At 43.8% G+C, this 27,843-nt stretch overlaps 1 protein-coding gene across 20 annotated transcripts in view; it reads left to right on the plus strand.

Annotated features, from left to right (window-relative positions):
• Positions 1-27,843, plus strand: part of SRCIN1 (SRC kinase signaling inhibitor 1) — a 386,975-nt gene that overhangs the window by 333,174 nt on the left and 25,958 nt on the right. For all 20 annotated transcript variants that reach the window (XR_005555471.1, XR_005555472.1, XR_005555473.1 and 17 more), the window contains 7 exons: positions 824-999; positions 8,124-8,254; positions 15,719-15,866; positions 16,415-16,724; positions 23,625-23,883; positions 24,786-24,940; positions 25,062-25,214. Coding sequence is in view for 17 of the 20 variants with exons in the window: in XM_039333051.1 (XP_039188985.1) it covers positions 824-999; positions 8,124-8,254; positions 15,719-15,866; positions 16,415-16,724; positions 23,625-23,883; positions 24,786-24,940; positions 25,062-25,214 (1,332 nt within the window). In the remaining 3 variants the exon portion in view is untranslated. The remainder of the gene's footprint in view (positions 1-823; positions 1,000-8,123; positions 8,255-15,718; positions 15,867-16,414; positions 16,725-23,624; positions 23,884-24,785; positions 24,941-25,061; positions 25,215-27,843) is intronic.

Consider the following 27,843-nt stretch of genomic DNA (forward strand, 5'->3'; position numbering starts at 1 on the left):
GAATCTATGGCACGCGTGCCAGAGGTGGCACTCAGAGCCCTCTCTGTGGGCACATGCACCATTGCTCCAGCCCCGCCTCCTGCCACAGCCCCCTCCTCACCACCAGCTCCCCCAGAGAGTCTCCCCCGAGCGTGGCCCATGTGGAGCAGCACAGCCAAGCACATGGCAGCCAGGTAGTGGGAACAAGACTCCACCCTCGTGCCCCATTGCACGGTTAATGCTGTGGGGCACGGGCGGAGGATGTGGCCATTATGGCGCTGCTGGGCCACCTGGGCATTCAGCGGGCTAGGGAGGCAGTGAGTGGCCTTGTGGGCTGGCGGTGGGTGGGGTAGATGGGGTGGGGAGGAGCAGGGGCAGGGCAGATGGGGGCAGGGGTGGGGCTGGTTTTTGGGCACTCAGTCTCTAAAAGGTTCGCCATCACTGTCCTAAATCATAGCAAACTATAGAAATAATGGGGAATTGCACAAATGCACACAATCAAACATACTCTGTTCCACAAAAAAATGCCACACATGCTAGGTTGGAGCATAGAAGGACTCCTACCTTCTAAATAGTGCCACTATTCACAAAAAAAATTAGTCTGGCAAATTTTTGTGCAAAAGCAGTTCTATTTGCTAGATCAAAGCAAGTACCATTGAAACAAAACCAGAATCACTAAGAGGAAAGTGATGCACATTGGGGAAGACACTTGATCTCTAGATACAGACTCTCCTTAATTCATCTTTTTGTACAATCCAATATAGCATGGATCTGATGACTGAAGCAATTTAGCTGCATTTGATTATTTTTCTGTTGCTTTTCTTCCCCCTCCCATCCATTTCAGCTTCAAAATCAAGAGACAGTAAAGACCATGTTGAGACGGACAGAGACTGAAATCAGTGTGCGAGTGACCGACACCATGCGCAAACAGGAAGATCCCTTACAAAGGCAGCGCACTCTGGTTGAAGAGGAACGCCTCCGCTACCTCAATGAGGAAGAACTCATAACTCAGCAACTTAAGTGAGGATCCTGTAAAAATGTTCATGTTTATCTAGGGCAAGGCTAGATAAACAAGAAGGACTTGTTTGTCATAGTCTATCAGAGCTGTAGGGAGTATCTCTGTATGTTATTTTTTTGGCTAGGTGGGAATGACATTTCAAGGTTAGGTATTCTGTGGGTGATACAACTTAGTATCATAATGCACAGTTAGATTTTAGATTTTCACTGCTGAAACATGGTTGGTTTAAAAATGTATATCTTGTCATTGAAGTAGGCACCAGTCACAGTGGTAATCAGTTGTTTAGTTTGGACAAAGAGACTCAGAAAGAATTTAGGAATTAAAAATATTTCGTCCTTTTAAACCTAAATAGCAATAGGTATAAAGGTATGCATTGTGACATTCATAATCACAAGCTGTGATTGTGCAAATGAAATCCTGCCTACTTTTTACAAAAGTTGCAATGCACAGGAAAGGTGCATTGATTATGTACTTTTGGCCATCATCTTAACTTTTTTGGGTGTTCCATTTCAATTGGGTGAGACATCACAAAAAGTGAATAAAGCAGCCATTTTGTCTTTTCACCTCATTTTTTTTCTATACACATACACACTTAGACACTTTCCTTTCCCTTCTGCTCCTTCAACAGATTTCTTGAAAGAATCAAATTACTTTTGTCAGATATCTGAATTACTTATTTCAAAAAGCTTTTGAAATTAGGTTGAGGGCTGTCTCAAATTAGGTCAAAGACCTTGAGTGATTCAAGCCTGGTGAAAATAATTCTGGAGGATTCATTCTGTTTCCTGGCTTAAGTTCCTCTTTGTCCGTATCTATTTTATCATCCACATGAAACTACTGAATTTCTCTGTATATGAGGTATATGACAATGATACCATCCCTATTGTTAAGTCCTTCGTGAAATGGCAATGAAACGAGAAGCAGTTGTAGTTCTCAGGAACTTTTTATTTCTGTTCAGCATACTGGTTACAAGACACCGACAACACCCAAATCTCCTTGCTCCTTTTATAGGCGATTCCCGGGCCAAACTGCAACATTTGGCGCGCTCGCACCCGCGCATGCGCGTGAGTGCTGGCGACAGCCAGTCTGGTCCCGGGCAGCTTGCACCTGCCCAGGACCGTTGCAATGCCCTGAGCCTGCTCTCACAGGCTCAGGACATAACACCCCTTCCCCCCCGGCTAAGACTATGATCATACAATAATAATATACAACCCAATACGAGTGTGGTACCCATACTAGCTTTGTACCAGTTATCCCGTTTGCTTCTATTGTTTCCCAGTGTTTTATTTCCTATGTGTACAGGAATACTCTCTGTTAACTCTGTTTTGCCAATAGTGTTACAAAATCTTCTAAATACTTAGGAGATCTTCTAGCTCTCTGTGACCTCCTGACTTCTGGGTACCTTCCAAGTACCCCTTGACTGAGGGGTGATGTATGCTTGTCCCCCTTGCTAGGCTCTGGTGATTCCCAAGGACTGTGCTCCAATGCCTGGCCAGGGCTTCTTCCTCTGTTTGACCTGGTTGTCCTGCCTGGCTGCAGGCTCTTTGGCCCTCTAAAGTGACTGTCACTGTTGGGCAATTCTGTAGAACCTCCTAGGTCTGTCCTAGACCTATCAAGAGGTTGTCTTTCCCCATGTTCCCGTTCTGTACCTGGGCTTGTTGGAGTTTCAGTGCTGTCCCAAAACTCAGTTGTCCCCTGAGTGATGCCAGAGGTGTTGTAGTCGGGATTCGGTTCCTTGACCACCTCCCTGTGTGCTTGCCCCCTTCTAGGGACAGGGGTAGTGTTGGGCCAACTAGACGGAATGTGTGCCAGCTCTCTTGCAGGGTGTGGGTTGTTTGGACGCTCCCGGATATCCTCCCTGACTGGAGTACTGAGTGATGCGGGTGAGTAGTGATTATGCCCCCGGGGTGACTCCCTGGCTGGAGTAGGCACTGGTGCCTGAGTTCTAGTTGGGCTCCATGATTTCCTATTTGGAGCACTCGCGGAATCTCAGAATGAGCTGTCTGTAGCTCCTTCGTTAATGATAGGCGGCAGCCCGCACTCTTCCCCTTGCCCAAAGGGGTCCCCCCCCTGGAAAAGACCCAGGAGTCTCAGTGGGAAGGTCCCATCTAGTGCGGAGCTGGTCGATGTGTCGTCGCAGGACACGACCGTCGTCCAGGGAAACCTCATAGGACAAAGGACCTGTGACCCTGGACACAGTGGCAGGGACCCATGAATGGCCAGGCCCGTAGTTATGAGTCCAAACCGGGGCACCCACAAGCAGTTGTCTAGGTGCCCTGGGGTGTGTGATTGTGGAAGGTAGTCTTTCCGGGTGCAACCGGTCAAGCTTGGTAGTCAGTTTGCGCCCCCAACGAAGTTCAGCTGGGCTCCTCCCGGTAGAAGTGGAAGGTGTAGTGCGATAAGAAAGGAGGAAGTCAGCCAACCTGTGATGCCAGTCTCCATAGGTAAGTTTCTTCAAAGCATCCTTGGTGATGCGAACCATGCGTTCAGCCATACCGTTGGTGGACGGGTGGAAAGGCGCAGAGGTGGCGTGACGAATCATGTTGGCCTGTAAGAAAGCTTGGAATTCGGAAGAAGTGAATTGAGGGCCATTGTCAGATACGAGGACATCAGGAAGCCCGTGTGCAGCCAAAATCCCCCTCAGTACTTGAATAGTCTTTGCAGCGGTGGTGGAAGAGACAGGTACAACCTCAAGCCATTTTGAATGGCTGTCAACTAGGACCAAGAAGAATTGACCCTGAAAAGGCCCAGCGTAGTCAATGTGCACCCTAGATCATGGAGACTGTGTTTCCTCCCATCTATGTACAGGAGCTTGGGGCATTTCAGGGCGTGAGCTCTGACAAAGGTGGCATGCATGCACCTTAGCCTCAATGTCTCTGTCTAACCCAGGCCACCACAAATGGCTGCGCGCAAGCGCCTTCATACGTACAATGCCAGGATGACCCTCGTGGAGGGAACCTAAGACCCTAGTCCTCATTGAGGCAGGAATGACAACTCTGCTCCCCCAAAGCAGACAACCCTGGAAGGTGGATAACTCGTTCCTTTTGGACCAGAAACTCTGAAACTCAGTGCCTGGACAGCTCTCTGGCCATCCAGATAAAACCCAAGAAAGGACACGCGAAAGTGTGAGATCTGTGGCTGATTCAGCAGCCACATCCCTGGCATCTAAAGGGGACTCAGGCAAGGCCTGAATGGAGAGGATATTGATTGTTGGTGCAGGGTCATCTTCTATTACTGGCAGGGGTAATCTACTGAGGCCGTCAGCATGGCCCATTTCTTTCCCAGGTTTGTGAAATAAGGAAAAATCATAGGCAGACAGAAAGATAGACCATCTCAGCATTCTGGGGGAGATGATTTGGGGATTTGTTTATGTGTGGTAAACAGCCCCAACAAAGGCTTATGGTCAGTGAAGACCGTGAAATGCCTGCCATATAGAAAATCATGGAACTTTTTGATTCCAGCAACAACAGCTAAAGCCTCCCTGTCAATTTGAGCATAATTTCGCTCCGCAGAAGACAAGGTTCTGGAGTAATATGCAACAGGAACCTGAGTTCCATCTGTTCTGAGGTGGCTTAGTACGGCTCCCACCCCATAAGGAGAAGCATCACAAGCGATGCAAACAGGAAGGGATTCATTGAAATGTGCAAGCACACTATTAGAAGTGAGTAAGGCCTTAACCTCATTGAAACTTGCTTCGTGTTTTTGTGACCACTGCCACACTGCCTGTTTGTCCAGGAGCCTATGAAGAGGCTCGGCTACACTCGCCTTGTTTGGAAGGAAGGAGTTGTAAAAGTTCAGAAGGCCCAGAAAGGCCTGTAGTTCGGCCTTGGACTTTGGCCTAGGAGCATGCATAATGGCTTTCAATTTGGATTCAGCAGGGTGAATCCCGGTAGCATCAATTTTGAATCCCAGAAAATCTGTAGAAGGCACCCCAATTTTACATTTGTCCTTCTTAAGTTTGAGGCCCGTTTTCCTGAACCTCAGCAGGACAGCCCTTAATCTCTCAGCTAAGTTGTGTGTAGAGTCTCCAGCAATTAAGACATCGTCAAAATAGGGGCAAACCCCCCATAGTGTGTTTTCCATTATGCTTTGGAAAATTCCAGGAGCCACATTTACTCCAAATTGTAACCTCTTTACCTTGAATGCACAATGGGTCACAATGGTTTGTGCTACAGCAGCAGCATCATCAACAGGCAGCTGTTGATACGCCTGAGCTAGGTCAAGCTTTGCAAAGACACGCCCCCCCTTGAGGGAGGCCAGAATATGACTGACCATGGGAACAGGATAGGCATGTTGCTGCAATGCCTTATTCAGAGTGCATTTGTAATCTGCACAGATGCGAATGTCCCCATTTGCCTTAAGAGGCGTGACAATGGGGCTCTCCCACGGACTGGAGTCGACAGGTTCTAAAACTCCTTGCTGAATCAATTTGTCCAATTCAGTGTCAATTTTACCTTTCAAAGCAAAAGGGACCCTTCTTGCTTTAATTCTAATAGGGTTGACAGAAGGGTCTAACTTCAGTGACACAGGGGGTCCTTTGTATGTGCCCAGCTGTGGGCTGAAAACATCTGCAAATTCTTTGCAGACTTCTTGTAGGTCTATTGTTTGCAAGCTGTTGAGCCCTGTAACGTGTATTCCAAAGGCCTCAAACCAATCGAGTCCTATGAGACTCGTTCGTTCACCCCCTACTACTATTACATCTAGTGGACCTTCAAAATCCTTATACTGTATGTTAAGGGTGGCTTCCCCCTTAACACACACTCTGGAGTTTTGAAAGTCTGTTAACACAATGGCGGAAGGCCTCAGCTTGGCCTGAAATCCGCTGCCAGAACAAATCTTCCTAAACGTGTGCATGGAAATGATTGAAAGTGCAGACCCCGTATCCAGTTCCATAGCCAATGGAACCCCTTGTAGCTTCACTTTAAGTGACAGCTTTTTCTTAATGGGCTTGTGTGTGCCTGTCCTATAAATGCTTCTTCGCGAAGCACAGAAACCCACCCTGTTTTGGCTGGGGACCCTGGTACCTTTCAGGCGCAATTCTTCCCGAGGTTGTACCTTCTGACGGCCCAGACACACAGCTGCAATGTGTCCCTGTTTTCCGCATGCCCTGCAGATAGCGGAGCGGAATCTACAGTCGGTCCTCTTGTGGCGACCTCCACAACCGAGGCACTTGGGGAGAGCTGAAGAGCTTTCCTTCTGTTTTCCTTCCTTCGTGGGGTAGAGACGGTCTACTTCATCGTCAGGATCCTCCTCTGGGTTCCCTTGGACTCCTTCCTGGTGCACGGACACAGCTTCTGGAGTGCTTCTGATCGGCCTCATGTTCTTGATGGCGCCGCCCGCTGCCTCTTCTGCGGTAACCTCTCTCAAGGCATCTTGGAATGATAAGTCTTCTTTAGCGAAAAGTCTCTGCTGCAATTCTCTATGCCTCAGTCCGCATACAAATCTGTCTCTCAGCCGTTCTTCTAGATCCTTGAATTCGCAGTGTTTAGCGGCTTTTCTTAGTGCAGCAATGTATTCTTTGGCTGATTCTCCTGGTCGCTGATCCCTCTGTTCGAAGGTGTGGCGCCACGCGATGACGGACAACTTTGGCTGGAAGTGTTCCTTTAGTAGTTTTTTGAGATCTGTGTAGTTAACAGATTCTAGAGGTGCAGGTGCTGCTATGTTTTCAGCGATTTCGAATGCGTCTTGACTGCAAACGCACAGCAGGGTGGCGGCTTTTAAACTATCTTCTCTTACTTGGTTGACTTTAAGATAGTTTTCCACCCTGGCTACGTAGGACTCCCATCTTTCCAGATGCGAGACGTCGAATTCTGAAAGTCTTCCAACTTTTGCCATTTTTGTAGAAAAGGAAGGGTCTATCAGCCAGCCTACCCCCGATGCTCGCTGGATTGGCGGGCAGCTGCCGAGTCAACGCCGTTCCTACTGCTCAGGACTCTAGGGTAAGCTTACACCTGTCTTCAGTCGATGTAAGGCAATCCCACCTTCGTCGCCAGTGTTAAGTCCTTCACGAAATGGCAATGACACGAGAAGCAGTTGTAGTTCTCAGGAACTCTTTATTTCTGTTCAGCATACTGGTTACAAGACGCCGACAATGCCCAAATCTCCTTGCTCCTTTTATAGGCGATTCCCGGGCCAAACTGCAACATTTGGCGCGCTTGCACCCACGCATGCGCGCGAGTGCTGGCGACAGCCAGTCTAGTCCTGGGCAGCTTGCACCTGCCCAGGACCGTTGCAATGCCCCGAGCCTGCTCTCACAGGCTCAGGACATAACACCTATCTTTTTTATTCCCCCTTTATCTTAGATAAATAGTTACTATACTGCTGAGGTAGTTGCATAGTTTCCTGGGCCTAATCATACTGATGATCTTTGGGAATTTCTCAGTGTGATGTCTTTTTTTAAAAAAAAAATTCATCAAATACATGTTACTTGAGACCATGTTGTAATGATTCTACATTAGTTCCATATATGAGATTTAACCTTTCAAATGGTACCTTTTCATTTCTTTAATGAAACTGCATCTTATTCCGGGGGTGGTGGATACCCATTTTTTAAAATTAAAATACTTTCTAAACATAACTGAAGATTTAGTCAATAGTCACATTTATCTGCACATAATTTATTGCATGTAAAAATGATTCTTTTTGTCAAACTGAGACTGATTCAGCCAATTTAAAAGCAGGTGAAGTTCTACGTTATCATTACAGTTCTATTTTCATACCTTCCTGATTGCTTTCTACATCTCCAAATAACTCTGTCAAATGATTTAGATGTACAGTCTCTAGGGATTTTTAAAACTGATTTATTACTTACTAGCTTGATTCCATGTTTGTTTGTTATTTATTTTAGTACACACAAAGCATTAGCTTGTTCATATATACGCCCCAAAATAACAAGCTTGTAACTTTTCTCAGGCAAGTGGCTATTTAAGAGTCTATATGCAAGTTATACACTAGTTTACTCCATGGAAAGAGGAGAAGTAGAAGATGAAGGCTAGTAATCAGGAAAGAAAGAGAAATTAACTTTCTTAGTGCTGTATTGCCTTCTATATCATTTGGAAGGAATGACAACAGATGTCTTTTCCTTTCCTTTTCTCCCTGACCTCAGTGTGTTATCTTTGTGTATCCACAGTGACTTGGAAAAATCAGTAGAGAAGATCCAGAAGGACTTAATGCATAATCACAGATTCATTCCCATACAAGAGCTGGAGGAGAAATCCCTGGTGCTTAAACAGTTGGGAGATACCTTGACAGAACTGAAGGGTGAGATGGGGCTGGGTTTGAGATCAGATAAATATAACAAAATTGGAAGAAGTCATCTATTCCATGGATGAGAAATCTTATGTGGTAGCATTTGGTACCATATTTACCAAATTCAATTGTCTTATAAAACAGTCATACAAACAAATCAGGAAATGTCTAGCCCTCATATTCATTTTAGAAATTACATTGAGAAATGTATAAGTAGAATATATTAAGATTGTGCTGTGATTTGGAATTAAAGGCAAAAATATGTTTTGGAGCATTTATAGGTAGCACTTGTTTGCAGTTTCATAAATCAAGCACATATTTTCCTAGGCTTGCATGACAATTGCAGAGGATGGCCACAAGATCCCAAGAAAAGACACAACTGCTTTTGTCTACTAGTGGATGAATGGTCCTTTCTTGCTTACTCTTAGATTCGTTTCAGTGTTTCTATTAGTTCATATAATATTCCATATTCAACAGTTGCTGACCTGAGGTTATTTTCCTTATCATGCATGTTTCCATAGATCTTTACCCTTAATGTTTGTTAATGACATCTTCATATTAAAATAATGTCTTTAAAAAGTAACACCAGAACAAAAGCAACAGCTCACGCATTTCAAGACTTTTTGTTTAGAAACAAGGAAATGATATATTTTGTACATGGTCTAGATTTCTCTTGAGTGTGAATTTATGAGGGATTTTTAAATTTTTTAAAATGTTCTGACATTTGCAATATTCATTACATAGATTATGGACAATCTGGAAGCTATGGGTTTTCCAGGACATTTGTCATGAAACTTGTATTCTGAAGCTGGTTTAGACTAAAGACCTGCTAAGTCCAGTAATCCAACTGTGATCAAGCAAATACCCAAAGAATTCACTAGTAGATCTCATATACAATCTCTAATGAGCAACATTTTAAGTTACTACGTGAGCATTGCATTAGATGGAAGTTTCCTGAAGTTAATGCCTCATAAGAGACTCCGTTTTTCAGATGATAAATCAGTCTTGCCTCATTGCTTTTGAGGACTCCTCTGCTCATTCTCTTAAGTGGGACTAGACCCTGGATTCTGCTCCAAAGTCTTTCCTTCAGCTTTGCCAATAACTGTTGGTATATTTACAGTGGTCGTCAATATTCAGTTGTAAATGTTTATAATCATCTTGTTCCAAAATATCATTTTACATGTTTTGAACAAAATAAGGAGAAAGAGAGAACGCAAGAAAGGAGTGAGAATTTAATCATACTTTTATATTTGGTTGGAAATCAAAGAGAGAAAAAGATAAGGATCATTCATCTTGCTCTTTAGCTTTGCATGGTCAATATATTAAGAGAAATATAAGAAGTTACCTACTGGAATGTGTTATGCATTCCCTAAACTACTTCAATAATTCGCACCCAACCTTGTTTACTGAACATTCTTATCATATTCTGTGCTGGTATTTTTGTTATTTCAATATTGATCACTACCTTAAGAGACACCAAGAGGCAAAAAGTAGTTTGTTATCTTTACAAGACTCAAGATAGGCAGAAAAGCAGACAACAGCACCCAGCCAAAGAGCTGGACCTTTCTCTTATCTTCTTCCAGATAATAGTATTACATATATCTTTACTTTGCATATAAGACAATGCAACGTTTCTCTCAAAACCTGTCTCTCAGCATGATGATCTCTTAGGTAGAATTCTCATCAGCTTTATTTTATGCTTTCCAATTACTATCAGAGAAGTGCTGTGCTTGCAATCTTGTACATACATCATAAGGAGTAAGACCCATTTTCTTTTTTATTGCACTTGTACTGGTTTGATTACTGCGGGGACATGTAGTATGTGTTTACAAACTTTTCTCTATGTATCTGCTACCTGGAGACAATGCTTCTGTACTTCAAGCAATTGGATATCGGTTTGTAGTGCTATTTTAAAAAAATAGAGCCAACCCAATAATCCAGAGGGTAATATGCTTTATTCTTTTGTGGTAAATGTCCAAAACATCATTACAATAGGATCAAGAGAGAGTTTACAGAAAATCCTAAGGTTTTCCAATAAATATAAAGACCAGCTATGCCTTTGGTAAATTATCCAAATGTCAGTCTCATTTCCACCATTTCCAAATACTTCCCTCTCCCCTTTCACATTTTGAATTGTAAATGTCAAAAAGCAGCTTGACAGCATTTTGTTTTCTAACATTTCTCGCTGGGCCTTTTATTGTCAGTTTTGCCAAGTTTTTGACATTTACGTGAATAAATCAAAATAAAAGGAAAGTGGTGCAGATATAGTGGTGGGATTCAGCCAGTTTGCACCAATTTGGCAGAACCGGTTGCCCAGGTGCAGAATGGACTTCCAGAAGCGGCATCCACACAGAGAACCAGTTGTTCACATATTTAAATCCCACCACTGTGCAGATATATTTCATGATGCGCCAAACATTTTGCCTTGATAAGGTATATGCCTGAGTGTAGCCTTACTAGTTCAGGAACACTTTTTTCTTTATGATGTGCTAGATAGGTGTATTTACTATGGTTGTCAGCAATCTATATTTCCTGATACCTTAAGTGTCTTTCTCGTTCCTTATATATCTTCCTATGTCATACCTGATTATTCTGTAAAAAAAAATACATGAAGTTCTCAGAAAACATATATATATATATATATATATATATATATATATATATATATATATATATATATATATATATATATGTTTTCTGAGGTTTTCGCGGGTATTTGTATGTAGGTCTTTGGTTGTTCGGGTTTTCTCCCACGTAAAATTGGAAGTGTCTTGGCGACGTTTCGACGAAGTCCCATTCGTCATCTTCAGGCTGGTGCTTTCAGCTTCGTGCCTCGAGCAGCAGTGTGTGGTCTTGGCTGTTTCTTCCTTTTAACTGCCAGTGGAGGTATGAACTGATTGGGTGGGAGCTTGGCTGTGTTCTGATTGGGTGGAGGTGTGTTCTGATTGGTTAGGGGCTTGGCTGTGCTCTGATTGGCTGGGGGGTTGGCTGTGCTCTGATTGGCTGGGGGGTTGGCTGTGCTCTGATTGGCTGGGGGAGTGTTCTGTTTGGTTGTGCTCAGGTTAGTCTGAGTTGCAGAGGGATTCAAGATTTTGGGCTGCCCTGCCATTCCTTGGCTTCGCGTTCGTGGTCGTGCTTCCTCTTCATGGAGGGTGTCAGTTTGCTTCATGTATGGATTGGGGGGGTTTAAAGTGGCTAATGATGCAGCTGTGGTCTGGCTTCTGGTTTGTGGTCGTGCCTCATAGTCAGTGTGGCTTTGGGTTTGTTTTTTGCGTGGATGTTTGGTGGTGACATCCTGTGTGGTTTTTGTGAGTGTGGGTCTGGTATCATTTTTTGTGTTAGGGAGTCGTTTGTCAATGAGGGCGGGTTTCCAAATGGCTGGTAGGCGGGAGGTATCATCTCGCTTGTTCATGCTGTGTGGGCGTTTTTCTATCTCAATGGCTTCTCTGATTATTCTGTTATTAAAATGTTCACTTTTGGCAATGGTTCTGGTATTTTTAAAGTCAATTTCATGTCCTGTAGCTTTAAGGTGTTGGACCAGGGAAGATGTTGGTTCCTCTTTTTTGACTGAGTTCTTATGTTCTTCAATGCGTGCACTTATTCTTCTGTTGGTTTGTCCGATGTATGTGGTGGGACAAGTGGTGCATGGGATTTCGTATACTCCTTGATTTTCTAATTCAATTTTATCTTTGGGGTTTCTAAGGATGGTGGATATTTTTCTGTTTGTGCAGAATGCTGTTTTGATGTTGTGTTTATGGAGGATCTTACTGATTCTGTCTGTGGTGCCTTTTATGTATGGGAGGAGGGCTTTGCCGTTTTCTTGTTCTTTGTCTTGGATTTTAGTGGGGGTTTCTTTTTGGATTAGGTTTGTAATCTTATTTCTATGGAATCCATTGGATGTTAGTACATTGGTGAGAGTGTGTAGTTCGGGTTTTAGGTGTTGTTCGTCAGCTAAGCGTTTTGTTCTGGAGATGAGTGTCTTGGCTACAGAGTTGATCTGTGCTGGGTGGTGGTGTGAGAGAGCGTGCAGATAGCGGTTTGTGTGTGTTTTCTTCTGGTAGATGGTGTGTCCTAGGGAGCCATTGGATTTCTTGTAGACTAAGACATCCAGGAAGGGAAGTTGGTTGTTAGCTTCTGTTTCCATGGTGAACTGTATTTTGGGGTGTAGGCTGTTGAGGTGTGTGAGGAAGTTGTCCAGTTTTTCTTTCCCATGTGGCCAGATTATGAAGGTGTCGTCTACGTATCTGAGCCAGAGTTTGGGTTTGTGATCCGATTTTTCTAGAGCTTGGGTTTCAAAGTGTTCCATGTAGAGGTTGGCAATGACAGGTGAGAGGGGTGATCCCATGGGTGCTCCTTCTGTTTGTTTGTATTTTTGTCCGTTATAGATGAAGTATGTGTTGGATAGGCAGTGGTTGGTCAGATCTAAGATGTGTTTGGGGGGGTTATATTTGTTTTGAATAGCTGTCAAGGCTTCTTTGATAGGCACTTGGGTGAAGAGGGATATGACATCGAAGCTCACTAGTAGGTCGCTGGGCTGTAAGTTTTGTTTCTTTATGATCTCTATAAACTGGAATGAGTTTTTTACGTGTGAGGTGATGGATTCTGCATAGGGCTGTAGTTGTTTGGCGAGAAATTTGGCTAGGTTTTGTAGAGGTGAGCCTATGGAGCTGACTATAGGTCTGAGTGGGGTTCCTTCCTTTGTGTATCTTGGGGAGACCATAGAGTTTGGGGCATCTGGATGATTTCTCTCTGGGAATGATTCTTTGCTGGATCTCTTCGCTAATGGGGGAGGCTTTTATTTTGGATCTGGTGGTTTTTTCCAGGTAGGTGGTGGGATCTGTATTTAGGGGTTTGTATGTGGAGTCTTGGAGTAGGTTGGTTAATTTGGTTTGGTAGTCAGATGTGTTCATAACCACCGTGGCGTTGCCCTTGTCTGCTGGTAGGATTATTATGCTGGTGTCTTCTTTCAGGTTACGTAGTGCTGTCTGTTCCTCTTTGGGTAAGTTGCTTTTGGGTGGCTTGCTGGTGCAGAGGATGTTGGTGATTTCGAGTCTGATTCTGTTGGCGTCGTCGGGGTTGATTTTAGTCAGGCTGGTTTCAACTCCACATATAATGGTTTCAGTGGGGATGTGTTTGGGAGCGACTGCAAAGTTGAATCCTTTGGAAAGGACATTGGTTTCGGCTTTGGTGAGGATCCTATCTGATAGTGAGAAGCTCACTAGTAGGTCGCTGGGCTGTAAGTTTTGTTTCTTTATGAAGAAACAGCCCTATGCAGAATCCATCACCTCACACGTAAAAAACTAATTCCAGTTTATAGAAATCATAAAGAAACAAAACTTACAGCCCAGCGACCTACTCGTGAGCTTCGATGTCATATCCCTCTTCACCCAAGTGCCTATTAAAGAAGCCTTGACAGCTATCCAAAACAAATATAACCCCCCAAACACATCTTAGATCTGACCAACCACTGCCTATCCAACACATACTTCATCTATAATGGACAAAAATACAAACAAACAGAAGGAGCACCCATGGGATCACCCCTCTCACCTGTCATTGCCAACCTCTACATGGAACACTTTGAAACCCAAGCTCTAGAAAAATCGGATCACAAACCCAAACTCTGGCTCAGATACGTAGACAACACCTTCATAATCTGGCCATATGGGAAAGAAAAACTGGACAACTTCCTCACACACCTCAACAGCCTACACCCCAAAATACAGTTCACCATGGAAACAGAAGCTGACAACCAACTTCCCTTCCTGGATGTCTTAGTCTACAAGAAATCTAATGGTTCCCTAGGACACACCATCTACCAGAAGAAAACACACACAAACCGCTATCTGCACGCTCTCTCACACCACCACCCAGCACAGATCAATTCCGTAGCCAAGACACTCATCTCCAGAACAAAACGCTTAGCTGATGAACAACACCTAAAAACCGAACTACACACTCTCACCAATGTACTAACATCCAATGGATTCCAAAGAAATAAGATTACAAACCTAATCCAAAAAGAAACCCCCACTAAAATCCAAGACAAAGAACAAGAAAACGGCAAAGCCCTCCTCCCATACATAAAAGGCACCACAGACAGAATCAGTAAGATCCTCCATAAACACAACATCAAAACAGCATTCTGCACAAACAGAAAAATATCCACCATCCTTAGAAACCCCAAAGATAAAATTGACTTAGAAAATCAAGGAGTATATGAAATCCCATGCACTGCTTGTCCCAACACATACATCGGACAAACCAACAGAAGAATAAGTGCACGCATTGAAGAACATAAGAACTCAGTCAAAAAAGAGGAACCAACATCTTCCCTGGTCCAACACCTTAAAGCCACAGGACATGAAATTGACTTTAAAAATACCAGAACCATTGCCAAAAGTGAACATTTTAATAACAGAATAATCAGAGAAGCCATCGAGATAGAAAAACGCCCACACAGCATGAACAAGCGAGATGATACCTCCCGCCTACCAGCCATTTGGAAACCCGCCCTTATTGACAAACGACTCCCTAACACAAAAAATGATACCAGACCCACACTCACAAAAACCACACAGGATGTCACCACCACACATCCACGCAAAAAGCAAACCCAAAGCCACACCGATGATGAGGCACGACCACAAACCAGAAGCCAGACCACAGCTGCATCATTAGCCACTTTAAACCCCTCCAATCCATACATGAAGCAAACTGACACCCTCCATGAAGAATGAGGCACGACCACAAACGCGAAGCCAAAAAATAGCAAGGCAGCCCAAAATCTTAAACCCCTCTGCAACTCAGACTAACCTGAGCACAACCAAACAGAACACTCCCCCAGCCAATCAGAGCACAGCCAACCCCCCCAGCACAATCAGAGCACAGCCACGCCCCTAACCAATCAGAACACACCTCCACCCAATCAGAACACAGCCAAGCTCCCACCCAATCAGTTCATACCCCCACTGGCAGTTAAAAGGAAGAAACAGCTAAGACCACACATTGCTCCTCGAAGCACAAAGCTGAAAGCACCAGCCTGAAGATGACGAATGGGACTTCGTCGAAACGTCGCCAAGACACTTCCAATTTTACGCGGGAGAAAACCCGAACAACCAAAGACCTATATATATATATATACTTCCATCACCAGAACAGTTATGACTTTTCAGTCCTTCTTCATGCCCCTCATTCCTCAAAATACACTAGAATTTATTTGGCTAAAATTGACTACTCTCAGGAGATGAAAGATGTTGAGATGAGTGTTTAGACAGAGGGTCAATGCTGTTTCATCTCTGCCAAGCAACAACCAGGAAAAGCCCCATTTCTCATTTATCCGCACCTTACCAGCCAGTCCTCCTGCTTCCCTACTTGGCTCCATGAGTCCCTTTACTTTCAGATAAAAACCTCCTTTCAGCCTGCTCTGACTCCCATGCCTCTCCTTTCCTTCTCTATCCATTCCTGGCATTGCAGCTAATTTTCCCAGCCTGCAAAGCAAAATGCGTGTGGTTCTCCGTGTAGAGGTAGAGGCTGTGAAGTTCCTCAAAGAAGAGCCACATCGCCTAGATGGCCTATTCAAGCGGTGCAAAGCAGTGACTGACACCCTGACAGAAATCCGCAAGTGAGTGAACCCTTCCTGACTAAGAAGAAGCCCTTGGGATCTGATAGGCTGGGGTATCAGCATTCCTAATAGATGCCCTTAGCTCTCTTGCAAATGTACCAGTATACAATTTAAGTGTTGCATTTCTGTCCCTTGTATCTTGACTGGGGCCAGATGTACTTATTTTGCAAATGGAAATCTATTGGGTATCTGTGGCCCATTCTCTGGACTGTATGATTGGAAGACTTATTTTTAGCACTTGCATTTTGACCCCAGGCCCTCTTATCACTGGCTGGGGTTCTATTACCATCATCATCCCTATTACAATCCACCCATGTTTGCTTCTTCCTGATGGTCCAGCTTCTCTTGTTCTCACTGATTCCAGACACCAGTCATTATTCTGTTAATGCTGTTATTCATGCATACATGCATGCAGCTTCAAAAATGGCCCCTCCAGGCAGACAAACTACAATACATGAGAAGAGTCATTTTAGTATATTGCTGTACCTGAAAGCTTCTTTCTGAAATTCCTAACCAACTTTTAACTCTTCTTGCCCTTTTCCTGGTAGGCAAGTAGATGAAGGTGTCTGGGATTCCTCCAGTAACCTTCTCAGCCAATCTCCAAAGAAGGTAGAGCTGGAAAGTGACTTCAGCAGAAGTCTGGATTTTGAGCTTCCCACCAGCCCTCCGACGAACCTCCATGACCTAACTTCTTCCACTGATAGCCTAGGCACAATCAGCTTTGGACAAAGCCAAGGGCAGAGCCACATATCCAAAAGTAGCAATCCATCCCGGGGCTCCGAAATGATTGTTGCCAAGCCCCAAACAGGCTCTGAGACTCCCAGCAAAAAAAGTATGGACAGATCAGTGTCCATAGAGGTGAGTGCAATTTATATTCTTTCAACACAAAAAAGAAGAATTTCCTGAATTTGCGTTGTTGTTGAATTTGCATTGTCCTTTGACAATAGATAGCCCTTAGACAGATCTGGATTTCCAAAACCAGCCCAAAATATTTGGATGTGTAAAGGAAGGAATAATAAAAACTGCAACTGAGTTGAGAAAAGCTATTCCAGCAGCAAATGGTTTACAACCACTGGCAACATTTCCACATTCTTAGCCCCAAGTTCTTCCACCTTCTCTTTCTTCCATGTAGATTTTTTACTGCAGAGTCAGACAAATATAGCTTCCATTTATACTCCTCTATTTTTCATTCCTCCTTTCATCTAAAACTGCAATATTAAGAAACAGAAAAATTATACATTAAATTCACAAAATTGGGACACACACTATATAAGGTTAGGCATTCCATATGTACATATATAGTGTATATATGTGTATATACAAAGAAGAATTGTGTATCCCAAGCCTGATGGACTTCACTGGCTCAATTTTAAAAAATCTTTGTAAAGAAACTATTTTCTTCCATAATTCCTAGAGGTTTAATCAAACAGCACTTTTTTCAGGCAACTCCCCCTTCCCACCGGCTTCACAGGAACTATAAAAGTATTTTTCCAGAATTAACTTCATATACAATAAATAATAATGCAGGAATATATCATTCTGTAAACTTCACAATAATCAGCTCTATTTCAATCTGTTCTCATCATGGATTGAAATATGCCTAGTCATCATCATCATTGACCCATACTGTTATGTCCTGAGCCTGTGCAAGCAGGCTCGGGGCATTGCAGGCGGTCCCGGGCAGGTGCAAGCTGCCCGGGACCAGACAGGCTGTCGCCAGTACTTGTGCGCATGCGCAAGTGCTGGTGCGCCAAAAGTTGCAGATTGACCCAGGAATGGCCTATAAAAGAGGCCGGGAGTTCTGGGCGTCGTCGGCGTCTTGTACCTAGTATGCTGAACTGAAATAAAGAAGTTTCCTGAGAACTACAACTGCTTCTCGTGTCTTGCCATTTCGCGAAGGACGCAACACTGGCGACGAAGGTGGGATGCCTTACATCAACAGAAGAAAGGTGTAAGCTTACCCGAGTGAGTCCTGAGCGGCAGGAACGGCGTTGACTCGGCAGCTACCCGCCAATCCAGCAAGCATCGGGGGTAGGCTGGCTGATAGACCCTTCCTTTCTACAAAATGGCAAAAATTGGAAGGCTTTCGGAATTCAACGTCTCACATCCAGAGAGGTGGGAGTCCTACGCAGCCAGGGTGGAAACCTATCTCAAGGTAAATCAAGTAAGGGAAGATAGTTTAAAGGCTGCCACCCTGCTGTGCGTTTGCGGTCAAGACGCATTCGAAATCACTGAGAACATTGCAGCACCTGTTCCTCTAGACTCTGTCAGCTACGCAGATCTAAAAAAGCTACTAAAGGAGCACTTCCAGCCCAAGTTGTCCGTCATCGCATGGCGCCACACCTTCTAACAGAGGGATCAACGACCCGGAGAATCAGCCAAAGAATACATTGCCGCGCTGAGAAAAGCCACTAAACACTGCGAGTTCAAGGACCTCGAAGAACGACTGAGAGACAGATTTGTATGCGGACTAAGGCATAGAGAGTTACAGCATAGACTTTTTACCAAAGAAGACTTATCATTCCAAGATGCCTTGAGAGAGGTCACTGCAGAAGAAGCAGTGGGTGGCGCCATCAAGAACATGCGGCCGATCAGAAGCACTCCAGATACGGCGTCCGTGCACCAGGAAGGAGTCCAAAGGAACTCTGAGGAGGATCCTGACGATGAAGTGGACCGTTTCTACCCCACGAAGGAAGGGAAACAGAAAGGAAGCTCTTCAGCTCTCCCCATGTGTCTTGGTTGTGGAGGTCGCCACAAGAGAACCGACTGCAAGTTCCGCTCCGCTATCTGCAGAGCATGCGGAAAACAAGGACACATTGCAGCTGTGTGCCTGGGCCGTCAGAAGGTACAACCTCAGGAGGAATTGCGCCTAAAAGGTACCAGGGTTCCCAGCCAAAACAGAGTGGGGTTTTGCGCTTCGCGAAGAAGCATCTATAGGACAGGCACACACAAGCCCATTAAGAAAAAGCTGTCACTTAAGGTGAAGCTACAAGGGGTTCCATTGGCTATGGAACTGGATACAGGGTCTGCACTTTCGATCACTTCCATGCAAACGTTCAGGAAGATTTGTTCTGGTAGCGGAACTCAGGCCAAGCTGAGGCCTTCTGACATTGTGTTAACAGACTTTCAAAACTCCAGAGTGTGTGTTAAGGGGGAGGCCACCCTTAACGTACAGTATAAGGATTTTGAAGGTCCACTAGATCTAATAGTAGTAGGGGGTGAACGAACGAGTCTCATAGGACTCGATTGGTTTGAGGCCTTGGGAATACACGTCACAGGGCTCAATAGTCTGCAAACACTTGACCTACAAGAAGTCTGCAAAGAATTTGCAGATGTTTTCAGCCCCCAGCTGGGCACATACAAAGGACCCCCTGTGTCATTAAAGCTAGACCCCACTGTCACTCCCATTAGAATTAAAGCAAGAAGGGTCCCTTTTGCTTTAAAAGATAAAATTGACACTGAGTTGGACAAACTGATTCAGCAAGGAGTTCTAGAACCTGTTGACTCCAGTCCCTGGGAAACCCCCATTGTCACGCCTCTCAAGGCAAATGGGGACATTCGCATCTGTGCTGATTACAAATGCACTCTGAATAAGGCATTGCAGCAACATGCCTATCCTGTTCCTGTGGTCAGTCATATTCTGGCCTCCCTCAAGGGGGGGCATGTTTTTGCAAAGCTTGACCTAGCTCAGGCGTATCAACAGCTGCCTGTTGATGATGATGCTGCTGTAGCTCAGACCACTGTGACCCATAGAGGAGCATTCAAGGTGAAGAGGCTACAATTTGGAGTAAATGTCGCTCCTGGAATTTTCCAAAGCGTAATGGAAAACACACTACGGGGTATACCAGGGGTTTGCCCCTATTTTGATGATGTCTTAATTGAAGGAGACTCTACACACAATCTAGCTGAAAGATTAAGGGCTGTCCTGTTAAGGTTCAGGAAAACGGGCCTCAAGCTTAAGAAGGACAAATGTAAAATTGGGGTGTCTTCTACTGATTTTCTGGGATTCAAAATTGATGCTACTGGGATTCACCCTGCTGAATCCAAACTGAAAGCTATTATGCATGCTCCTAGGCCAAAGTCTAAGGCTGAACTACAGGCTTTTCTGGGCCTTCTGAATTTCTACAATTCCTTTCTTCCACATAAGGCTAGTATAGCTGAGCCTCTTCACAGGCTATTGGACAAACAGGCAGTGTGGCAGTGGTCACAAAAACATGAAGCAAGTTTCAATGAGGTCAGGGCCTTACTCACTTCTAACAGTGTACTTGCACATTTCAATGAATCCCTTCCTGTGTGCATCGCTTGTGATGCTTCTCCTTATGGGGTTGGAGCTGTACTAAGCCACCTCAGGTCAGATGGAACTCAGGTTCCTGTTGCATATTACTCCAAAACCTTGTCTTCTGCCGAGCGTAATTATGCTCAAATAGACAGGGAGGCTTTAGCTGTTGTTGCTGGAATTAAAAAATTCCATGATTTTTTATATGGCAGGCATTTTACGGTCTTCACTGACCATAAGCCTTTATTGGGACTGTTTACCACATGTAAGCAAACTCCCCAAATCATCTCCCCCAGAATGCTAAGATGGTCTATCTTTCTTTCTGCCTATGATTTCTCCCTAATTCACAAACCTGGGAAGGAAATGGGCCATGCTGATGGCCTCAGTAGGTTACCCCTGCCGGTAATAGAAGCTGACCCTGCACCAGCTACCAATCTCCTCTCCATTCAGGCCTTGCCCGAGTCTCCTTTAAATGCCAGGGATGTAGCCGCTGAATCAGGCACAGACCACACACTTTCACGTGTCCTTTCTTGGGTTTTATCTGGATGGCCAGAGAGCTGTCCTGGCACTGAGTTTCAGAGTTTCTGGTCTAAAAGGAACGAGTTGTCCATCTTCCAGGGTTGTCTGCTTTGGGGAAGCAGAGTTGTCATCCCTACCTCAATGAGGACTAGGGTCTTAGGTTCCCTCCATGAGGGTCATCCTGGCATTGTACGCATGAAGGCGCTTGCGCGCAGCCATTTGTGGTGGCCTGGGTTAGATAGAGACATTGAAGCTAAGGTGCATGCATGCCACCTTTGCCAATGTTCGCGCCCCGAAATGCCCCAAGCTCCTGTACATAGATGGGAGGAAACACAGTCTCCATGGTCTAGGGTGCACATTGACTACGCTGGGCCCTTTCAGGATCAATTCTTCTTGGTCCTAGTTGACAGCCATTCAAAATGGCTTGAGGTTGTACCTGTCTCTTCCACCACCGCTGCAAAGACTATTCAAGTACTGAGGGGGATTTTTGCTGCACACGGGCTTCCAGACGTCCTCGTGTCTGACAATGGCCCTCAATTCACTTCTTCCGAATTCCAAGCTTTCTTACAGGCTAACATGATTCGTCATGCCACTTCTGCACCTTTCCACCCGTCCACCAATGATATGGCTGAACGCATGGTTTGCATCACCAAGGACGCCTTGAAGAAAATTACCTATGGAGACTGGCATCACAGGTTGGCTGACTTCCTCCTTTCTTATCGCACTACACCTTCCACTTCTACCGGGAGGAGCCCAGCTGAACTTCATTGGGGGCACAAACTGACTACCAAGCTTGACCGGTTGCATCCGGACAGACTGCCTTCTTCTTTCACACACCCCAGGGCACCTAGACAACTACTTGTGGGTGCCCCAGTTTGGACTCGCAATTATGGGCCTGGTCATTCATGGGTCCCCGCTGCTATATCCAGGGTCACAGGTCCTCTGTCTTATGAGGTGTCCCTGGACAACGGTCGTGTCCTGCGTCGACACATCGACCAGCTTCGCCCTAGATGGGACCTTCCCACTGAGACTCCTGGGTCTTCTCCAGGGGGGGAGGGGGACCCCTTTGGGCAAAGGGAAGGGTATGGGCTGCTGCCCATCAGTAATGAGAAGCTACAGACAGCTTATCCCAAGATTCCGCGAGTGCTCCAAACAGGAATTCAAGGAACTCAACTAGATATCAGGCATCAACGCTTACTCCAGTCAGGGAGGATACCCGGGAGCATCCCAATAAACCACTCCCCGCAAGAGAGCTGGCACACACTCCTTCTAGTTGGCCTGACACTACCCCTGTCCCTAGAAGGGGGCAAACATACAGGGAGGTGGTCGAGGAACCAAATCCCGACTACAACACCTCTGACTTCACTCAGGGGACAACTGAGTTTTGGGACAGCACTGAAAACCCCACAAGCCCGGGGACAGAACAGGAACCAGGGGACAGACAACCTCCTGACAGGTCTTGGATGGACCTTGGAGGTTCTACAAAATCGCCCAACAGTGACAGTCACTTAGAGGGGCCAGAGAGCCTGCAGCTAGGCAGGACAACCAGGTCAAACAAGGAAAGAAGCCCTGGCCTGACGAGCCCGATGGGCAAGCAAGCAGGCCAGGCATTGGAGCACAGTCCTTGGGAACCACCAAGGTGTAATAAGGGGGACAGATACACATCCACCCCTCAGTCAAGGGGTACTTGGCAGGTACCCAGAGGTTAGGAGGTCACAGAGAGCCAGAAGATCCCCTAAGTATTTAGAGGATTTTGTAACTCTATTGGCAAAACAGAGTTAGCAGAGAACATTCCTGTATACAGAGGAAATAGAACACTGAGATTGATGGAAGCAAAAGAAATGTTTGGTTTAAGGTAGTATGGCACTACACTCGCAATGGGTTCTGTGTTAGTATGACATGATCAATAGTCTTAACCCGGGGGGAAGGGGTGTTATGTCCTGAGCCTGTGCAAGCAGGCTCGGGGCATTGCAGGCAGTCCCGGGTAGGTGCAAGCTGCCCGGGACCAGACAGGCTGTCGCCAGTACTTGTGCGCATGCGCAAGTGCTGGCGTGCCAAAAGTTGCAGATTGACCCAGGAATGGCCTATAAAAGAGGCCGGGAGTTCTGGGCGTCGTCGGCGTCTTGTACCTAGTATGCTGAACTGAAATAAAGAAGTTTCCTGAGAACTACAACTGCTTCTCGTATCTTGCCATTTCGCGAAGGACGCAACACATATGGAAAACGTTGACAGGACTTCCTATATAAATATATAGTAAAATATATGCCATTTTTTGGTACCAACTCAATGATTTTTTTCCCCTTAAATAACCATTGTGAGCAGGATGGTTTGGAATGCATAAATAGAAAGAGGAGAGAATCTTAACTATTTCTGCAACTAACATTTTCCCAGCTCAATTGATATGTATGTGTTAGCAATTTTCCTGAAATATTCCAGTGTCATGATGATTTTAATTCCCTACCTTATGATAGCACTTCCCAGCCCCCAGTTTGGTTCATAAATAAGCTATCTCTGTTCTTACTACCCAAGATAATTTTTCATTCCAATCAAACTGACAATTTTTCCGCTCACAAATTCAGGATTGCAAACACTCTGTTATGTTGTTCCCTGGCAAGTAAGGTAGCATGCAAAAAATCCATTCCAGCCAATCACTATTAGAAATTTTACTGTCACAAGCACAGTATTATATAAGTTGTGCTGAGAGACAAAGCAATCATATCAGTGGATAGATTGACCTTGATAACTGCTGAATAGCAAGAATGGAAAGTATAATTCTTCTTTCTTCAGTCATTTCTTTAAAAAAAACAGGGTTCTTTATTCATTGTCCTATTTTCTCACCCACCCACCCTCAGCACTTCTTGGAAATCCAGAATTTGTCTATAGAATGGGCCACATAATATAGATCCCTACTGCACAGTACTGTAGAGAAGCCTCATTGTAGTTAATACAAGCCTACTTTACAGGCTGCAGAACGAGACTGGGAGGAAAAACGTGCAGCCTTGACTCAGTACAGTGCTAAAGATATTAACCGGCTTCTGGAAGAGACCCAAGCTGAGCTGATGAAAGCCATCCCTGATTTGGAGTTTGCAGCCAAGCACAAGCAGTCTTCCAGCAGTGGTGGCAGTGGAAGTGTTGCCTCCACTCCGGAGCACAAACCTACCAAACCCCAGCATGCACAAAAGACTACAACCAAAATGGACCCCAATGGTCGCCGGGGATCAGGTAAGGCAGGCACAAAATTGATTAGAGCTTGTAAGAAGAGGATCAAGCAGGATTGTGACACATGAGGAGAGGGTTTTGACTCGTGGCTTCCTGGAGTGCCATCCTAATAAAAATCACTCCATTGGAAGCATATTTTCTAGAGAAAAGAAATAGTTCCTTGAACTCATGCTCCAGTCTTGCTTTTTCACATACTACTACTGAAAAAATAATGTTATTTAAAATGGAAACCAAATCACAACCAAAAGAGAGACAGAGACAAACAGTGGAAAATTACAAGAAACACAAATGCCTTTCTGCTAATTGTTTTAGGGACAATATGAGAAATTCAGCATAGAGAACAATTGTGGAAAATTGAATTAAGGTTTATATAGTAACAACACATTTACAAATATAGGTTAGCATGTGTGAGGGCCTATCTATAATACCTGAGGAAAAACTTAGAACGTCCTTTGAGAAATAATTTATTTTCAACCAGTACTTTATTTACCAGCAACAGGAAAACATGTTGCAGATTTAATTATGAGGAAAGTGTAACCTGAGCTGATTTATCTCATGTTCTAGTATCATTGTTATAACATTGGCAGCCTTAGATAATTTGTCAGAAAAGAAATCCATATATAGATGGCTTAGTTATTTGGGATTTGGGGAAAGGCTTTATTTTAATTTTTTGCAGGGAGGGATTGCATATTCCTCTACCCCTCAAAAACTAAAGGGAAATTAGAGGGAAACTTAAGGGGAAGGGGAAAGAGAACGTATCCTTTTTCCATTTTTAAAAGATGTTCCAAATTGTCACCTTCAAAGTTTCTCTAAGTTTTAAATTGTTCATTTAAAAAATGGTCCGACTAACTATTAGCTATGGCATATACTCTGCACAATTCATATTAACAACATTATCATTGTAGATGAGCTGACGGTGCCAAGATATCGTACAGAGAAACCCTCCAAGTCTCCCCCTCCTCCCCCACCACGGCGAAGCTTCCCATCTTCTCATGGGCTTACAACTACCCGCACAGGAGAGGTGATCATCACCAGCAAAAAAGAATCTGGCTTCATGAAGGTACAAAGACCTTTTTTCTAATGAAGAAATACAGACCAGTAAAACCAAAGAGGATCCAGTGGTTTAGCTTTTTCTCTTATCCTTCCATTTATCATTTTTCTTTTTGCTTTTATGATATCAGAAAGCTGAATCAGAAGAGCTGGAGACCCAGAAGCCTCAAGTGAAACTGAGAAGAACTGTATCAGAGGTTGCCAGGCCTGCTTCAACACCCCCCATCATTGCTTCTGCCATCAAAGACGACGATGAGGAGGATAGGATCATTGCTGAACTTGAGGTAGGATGGGAAGGGCATTAGACTAAAAGTAATGTCTGAAGTTCTATAGTTTTGCGAAGAAACAATTTTAAAACTTCAACAAATTCAGAGAAAAATCTCACCAGTCTGGAAATCTGCACAGGAGAAATTCATTATGCTGATAGTTTTACGACTTAATCTCAGCAAATATGTATGCTTCAACTAAATATAGTCTGATTGCTAGAGATTCTATTCTTTAACTGTTGAATCTTTGACCATGTACAAGACTCCCAAATCTTCATGCTTTGGAACAAGCTCAAAACAACCTCTATTTAGCAATTATCTGGTTGTTATTATTTTATTATTTATTAAAGTTGCTATTGTAGCAATATTTCATAAGTGTTTATTGAATCTGCCTATATTTATGTCACCAGGCAATAAGAACTGGATAATAAGAGCCAGTTCACTACATGTGACATGCTAGTGCAGCGGTTCTCAACCTATGGGTCGCGACCCCATTTGGGGTCAAACGACCATTTTATGGGGGTCGCCAAACAACGCGATCCGCCATTTCCCCCCTCAGGGGCTGGCGCTGCACATGCGCGCCACACATGGGGCCGGTACCGTGCATGGGGCCACGCCGCGCATGCGCGCCGTGCATGGGGGCGCCGCTGCGCATGCGCGCCACGCATGGGGCTGGCACCGCGCATGCACACCGCATCCGTGTGACCGGGGGTCACCGTATAAAAAGGTTGAGAACTGCTGTGCTAGTGTGTGGTCTGGTTTGTACATTATATTAACGCAAATTCTCTGTAACTACAATTTATTGATTTGGAACACAGATGCAGAAGAGCATTTTATTGTAATCTTCCAAATTTCCCCCTCCAGTATTTCTGTCCTGCAGTTTCAAATATTTGTTCATTCTTACAACTACATTTTCCAGATTATATCAGATATCTCAACTAAGTTTTATTAATACGTTTATTAATACAGATAGGTTTATGGGTAACCACAGACATTCATGAATACATTGCTTGTGCTGGTCTAAGACTGTAATAAACTGACTGACTGACTGATACATTTCACCATTGACATATGTTGTAAAACATTATATAAGTCTGTTATGATATCATTATACAATAAGACAGACTTTCTCAGCCTGGTGCCTTAAAGCAGCAATCCCCAACTTTGCAACCTGGTGACCCAGTGCAGGGCTGTGTGTGTGGTAGGCACATGTGTGCACGCACAGCTCCATTTGTGCGAGCAGCAGACACAAGTGGAGCTTCGCATGCCAGCGGCAGTCACTTGCGCTCATGTGCAAAGTCTTACTCATGCAAGAGCAGAGAGCACTTGCGCTTGCTCATGAAGCTCCACTCATGCAAGCATAAGTGCTCTCTGCTTGCACAAGTGTAGCTTCACACACACATGCTTGCCCATCTCTCCTACGGCCTGGTTTCGAACAGACCACAACCCAGAAGTGGGCCACGGCCTGGGGGGTTGTAGACCCCTGCCTTACAATATGTTGCTCTTCAACTCCCCCATGGCAGTGACTGTATAGAATTGATGAAAATAAGACTGGATTTCCAACACATCTGGAGGACATGAGGTTAGGAAAAGCTTCAATAAAGTGTCCATATTGATCAAGCAATGAGTACTTTGCTGATTTTTCCATTATCAACCTAAAGCCAGTTTATATACTAATATAGTTCACTAGAGTATATAACCGAAGACAAGATACAACTGATATTTTCAGTTGTATCTCTGTTGTCAAAAATCCTCTGAACTAGTTTGAGAATGCGTCTCAACAAGCATTGTGTAGATTTTTGTATAATTTCATAATGTCAATATAAATATTTATAAAAGATTTTATAGAATTCAAATTTATGTATATACTACATCATTACATCAAACTAGCAAAATTGCACTCATGCAACTAATATAGTTATTTTAAGATAAATTTTAGAAGATGATGAGAATGTCTGGAAAATATATCATAAATAAAAGAACTTTAAACAAATTATTAAACTATTAAAAGTACTCTTCCTTCCTTTTTTGAATAAAAAAATTAATCCAGATGTTGACAAAAAGCACAGATCAGAAATCCATTACTGCAAATCATAATATAATAATATTAAATAATAATATAATATAATATAATAATATTAAATAAAAATATTAAATTATAATATAATATAATATAATATAATATAATATAATATAAATCATCCAATATATAAAATGCTAGCATTTTTTTCAGAGTAAAGAATAAAATAAAACATCATAACCTGAAACACTTTTTGAGCCATACAATTGAAAACCTGCAGGTCCTGAAAGTTTTCCCAGTTTCATAGATTTATTCCAGGCAATTTTTTGAAATGAAAGAGCAGACAGTGATGTTAATTTGCAATTGGTACCTTACATGATATAGAAAAAAACTGTCTTTATTGGTAGAACTGTATAATTCAAAACAATATTTTAATGATGCTGCTCTAGAGTCTGATATTAGCAAACACTATATTATGTTAGTGCATAGTTTTTTTTTTAAGCTGAAACTCAATAGTTTACTGAATTTGTCCCCTTTTCACAGAAGAGAGATTTGGTACAATATTAATAGTTCTATTTCAGAAGCACAAAGCTTACTGGAACCCTATTTATCAAATCCATAGATAGA

The sequence above is a fragment of the Crotalus tigris genome, unplaced genomic scaffold (genome assembly GCF_016545835.1).
Source record: "Crotalus tigris isolate CLP2741 ecotype Arizona unplaced genomic scaffold, ASM1654583v1 scf7180000024472.5447098, whole genome shotgun sequence".
NCBI classification, from domain to species: Eukaryota; Metazoa; Chordata; class Lepidosauria; order Squamata; family Viperidae; genus Crotalus; species Crotalus tigris.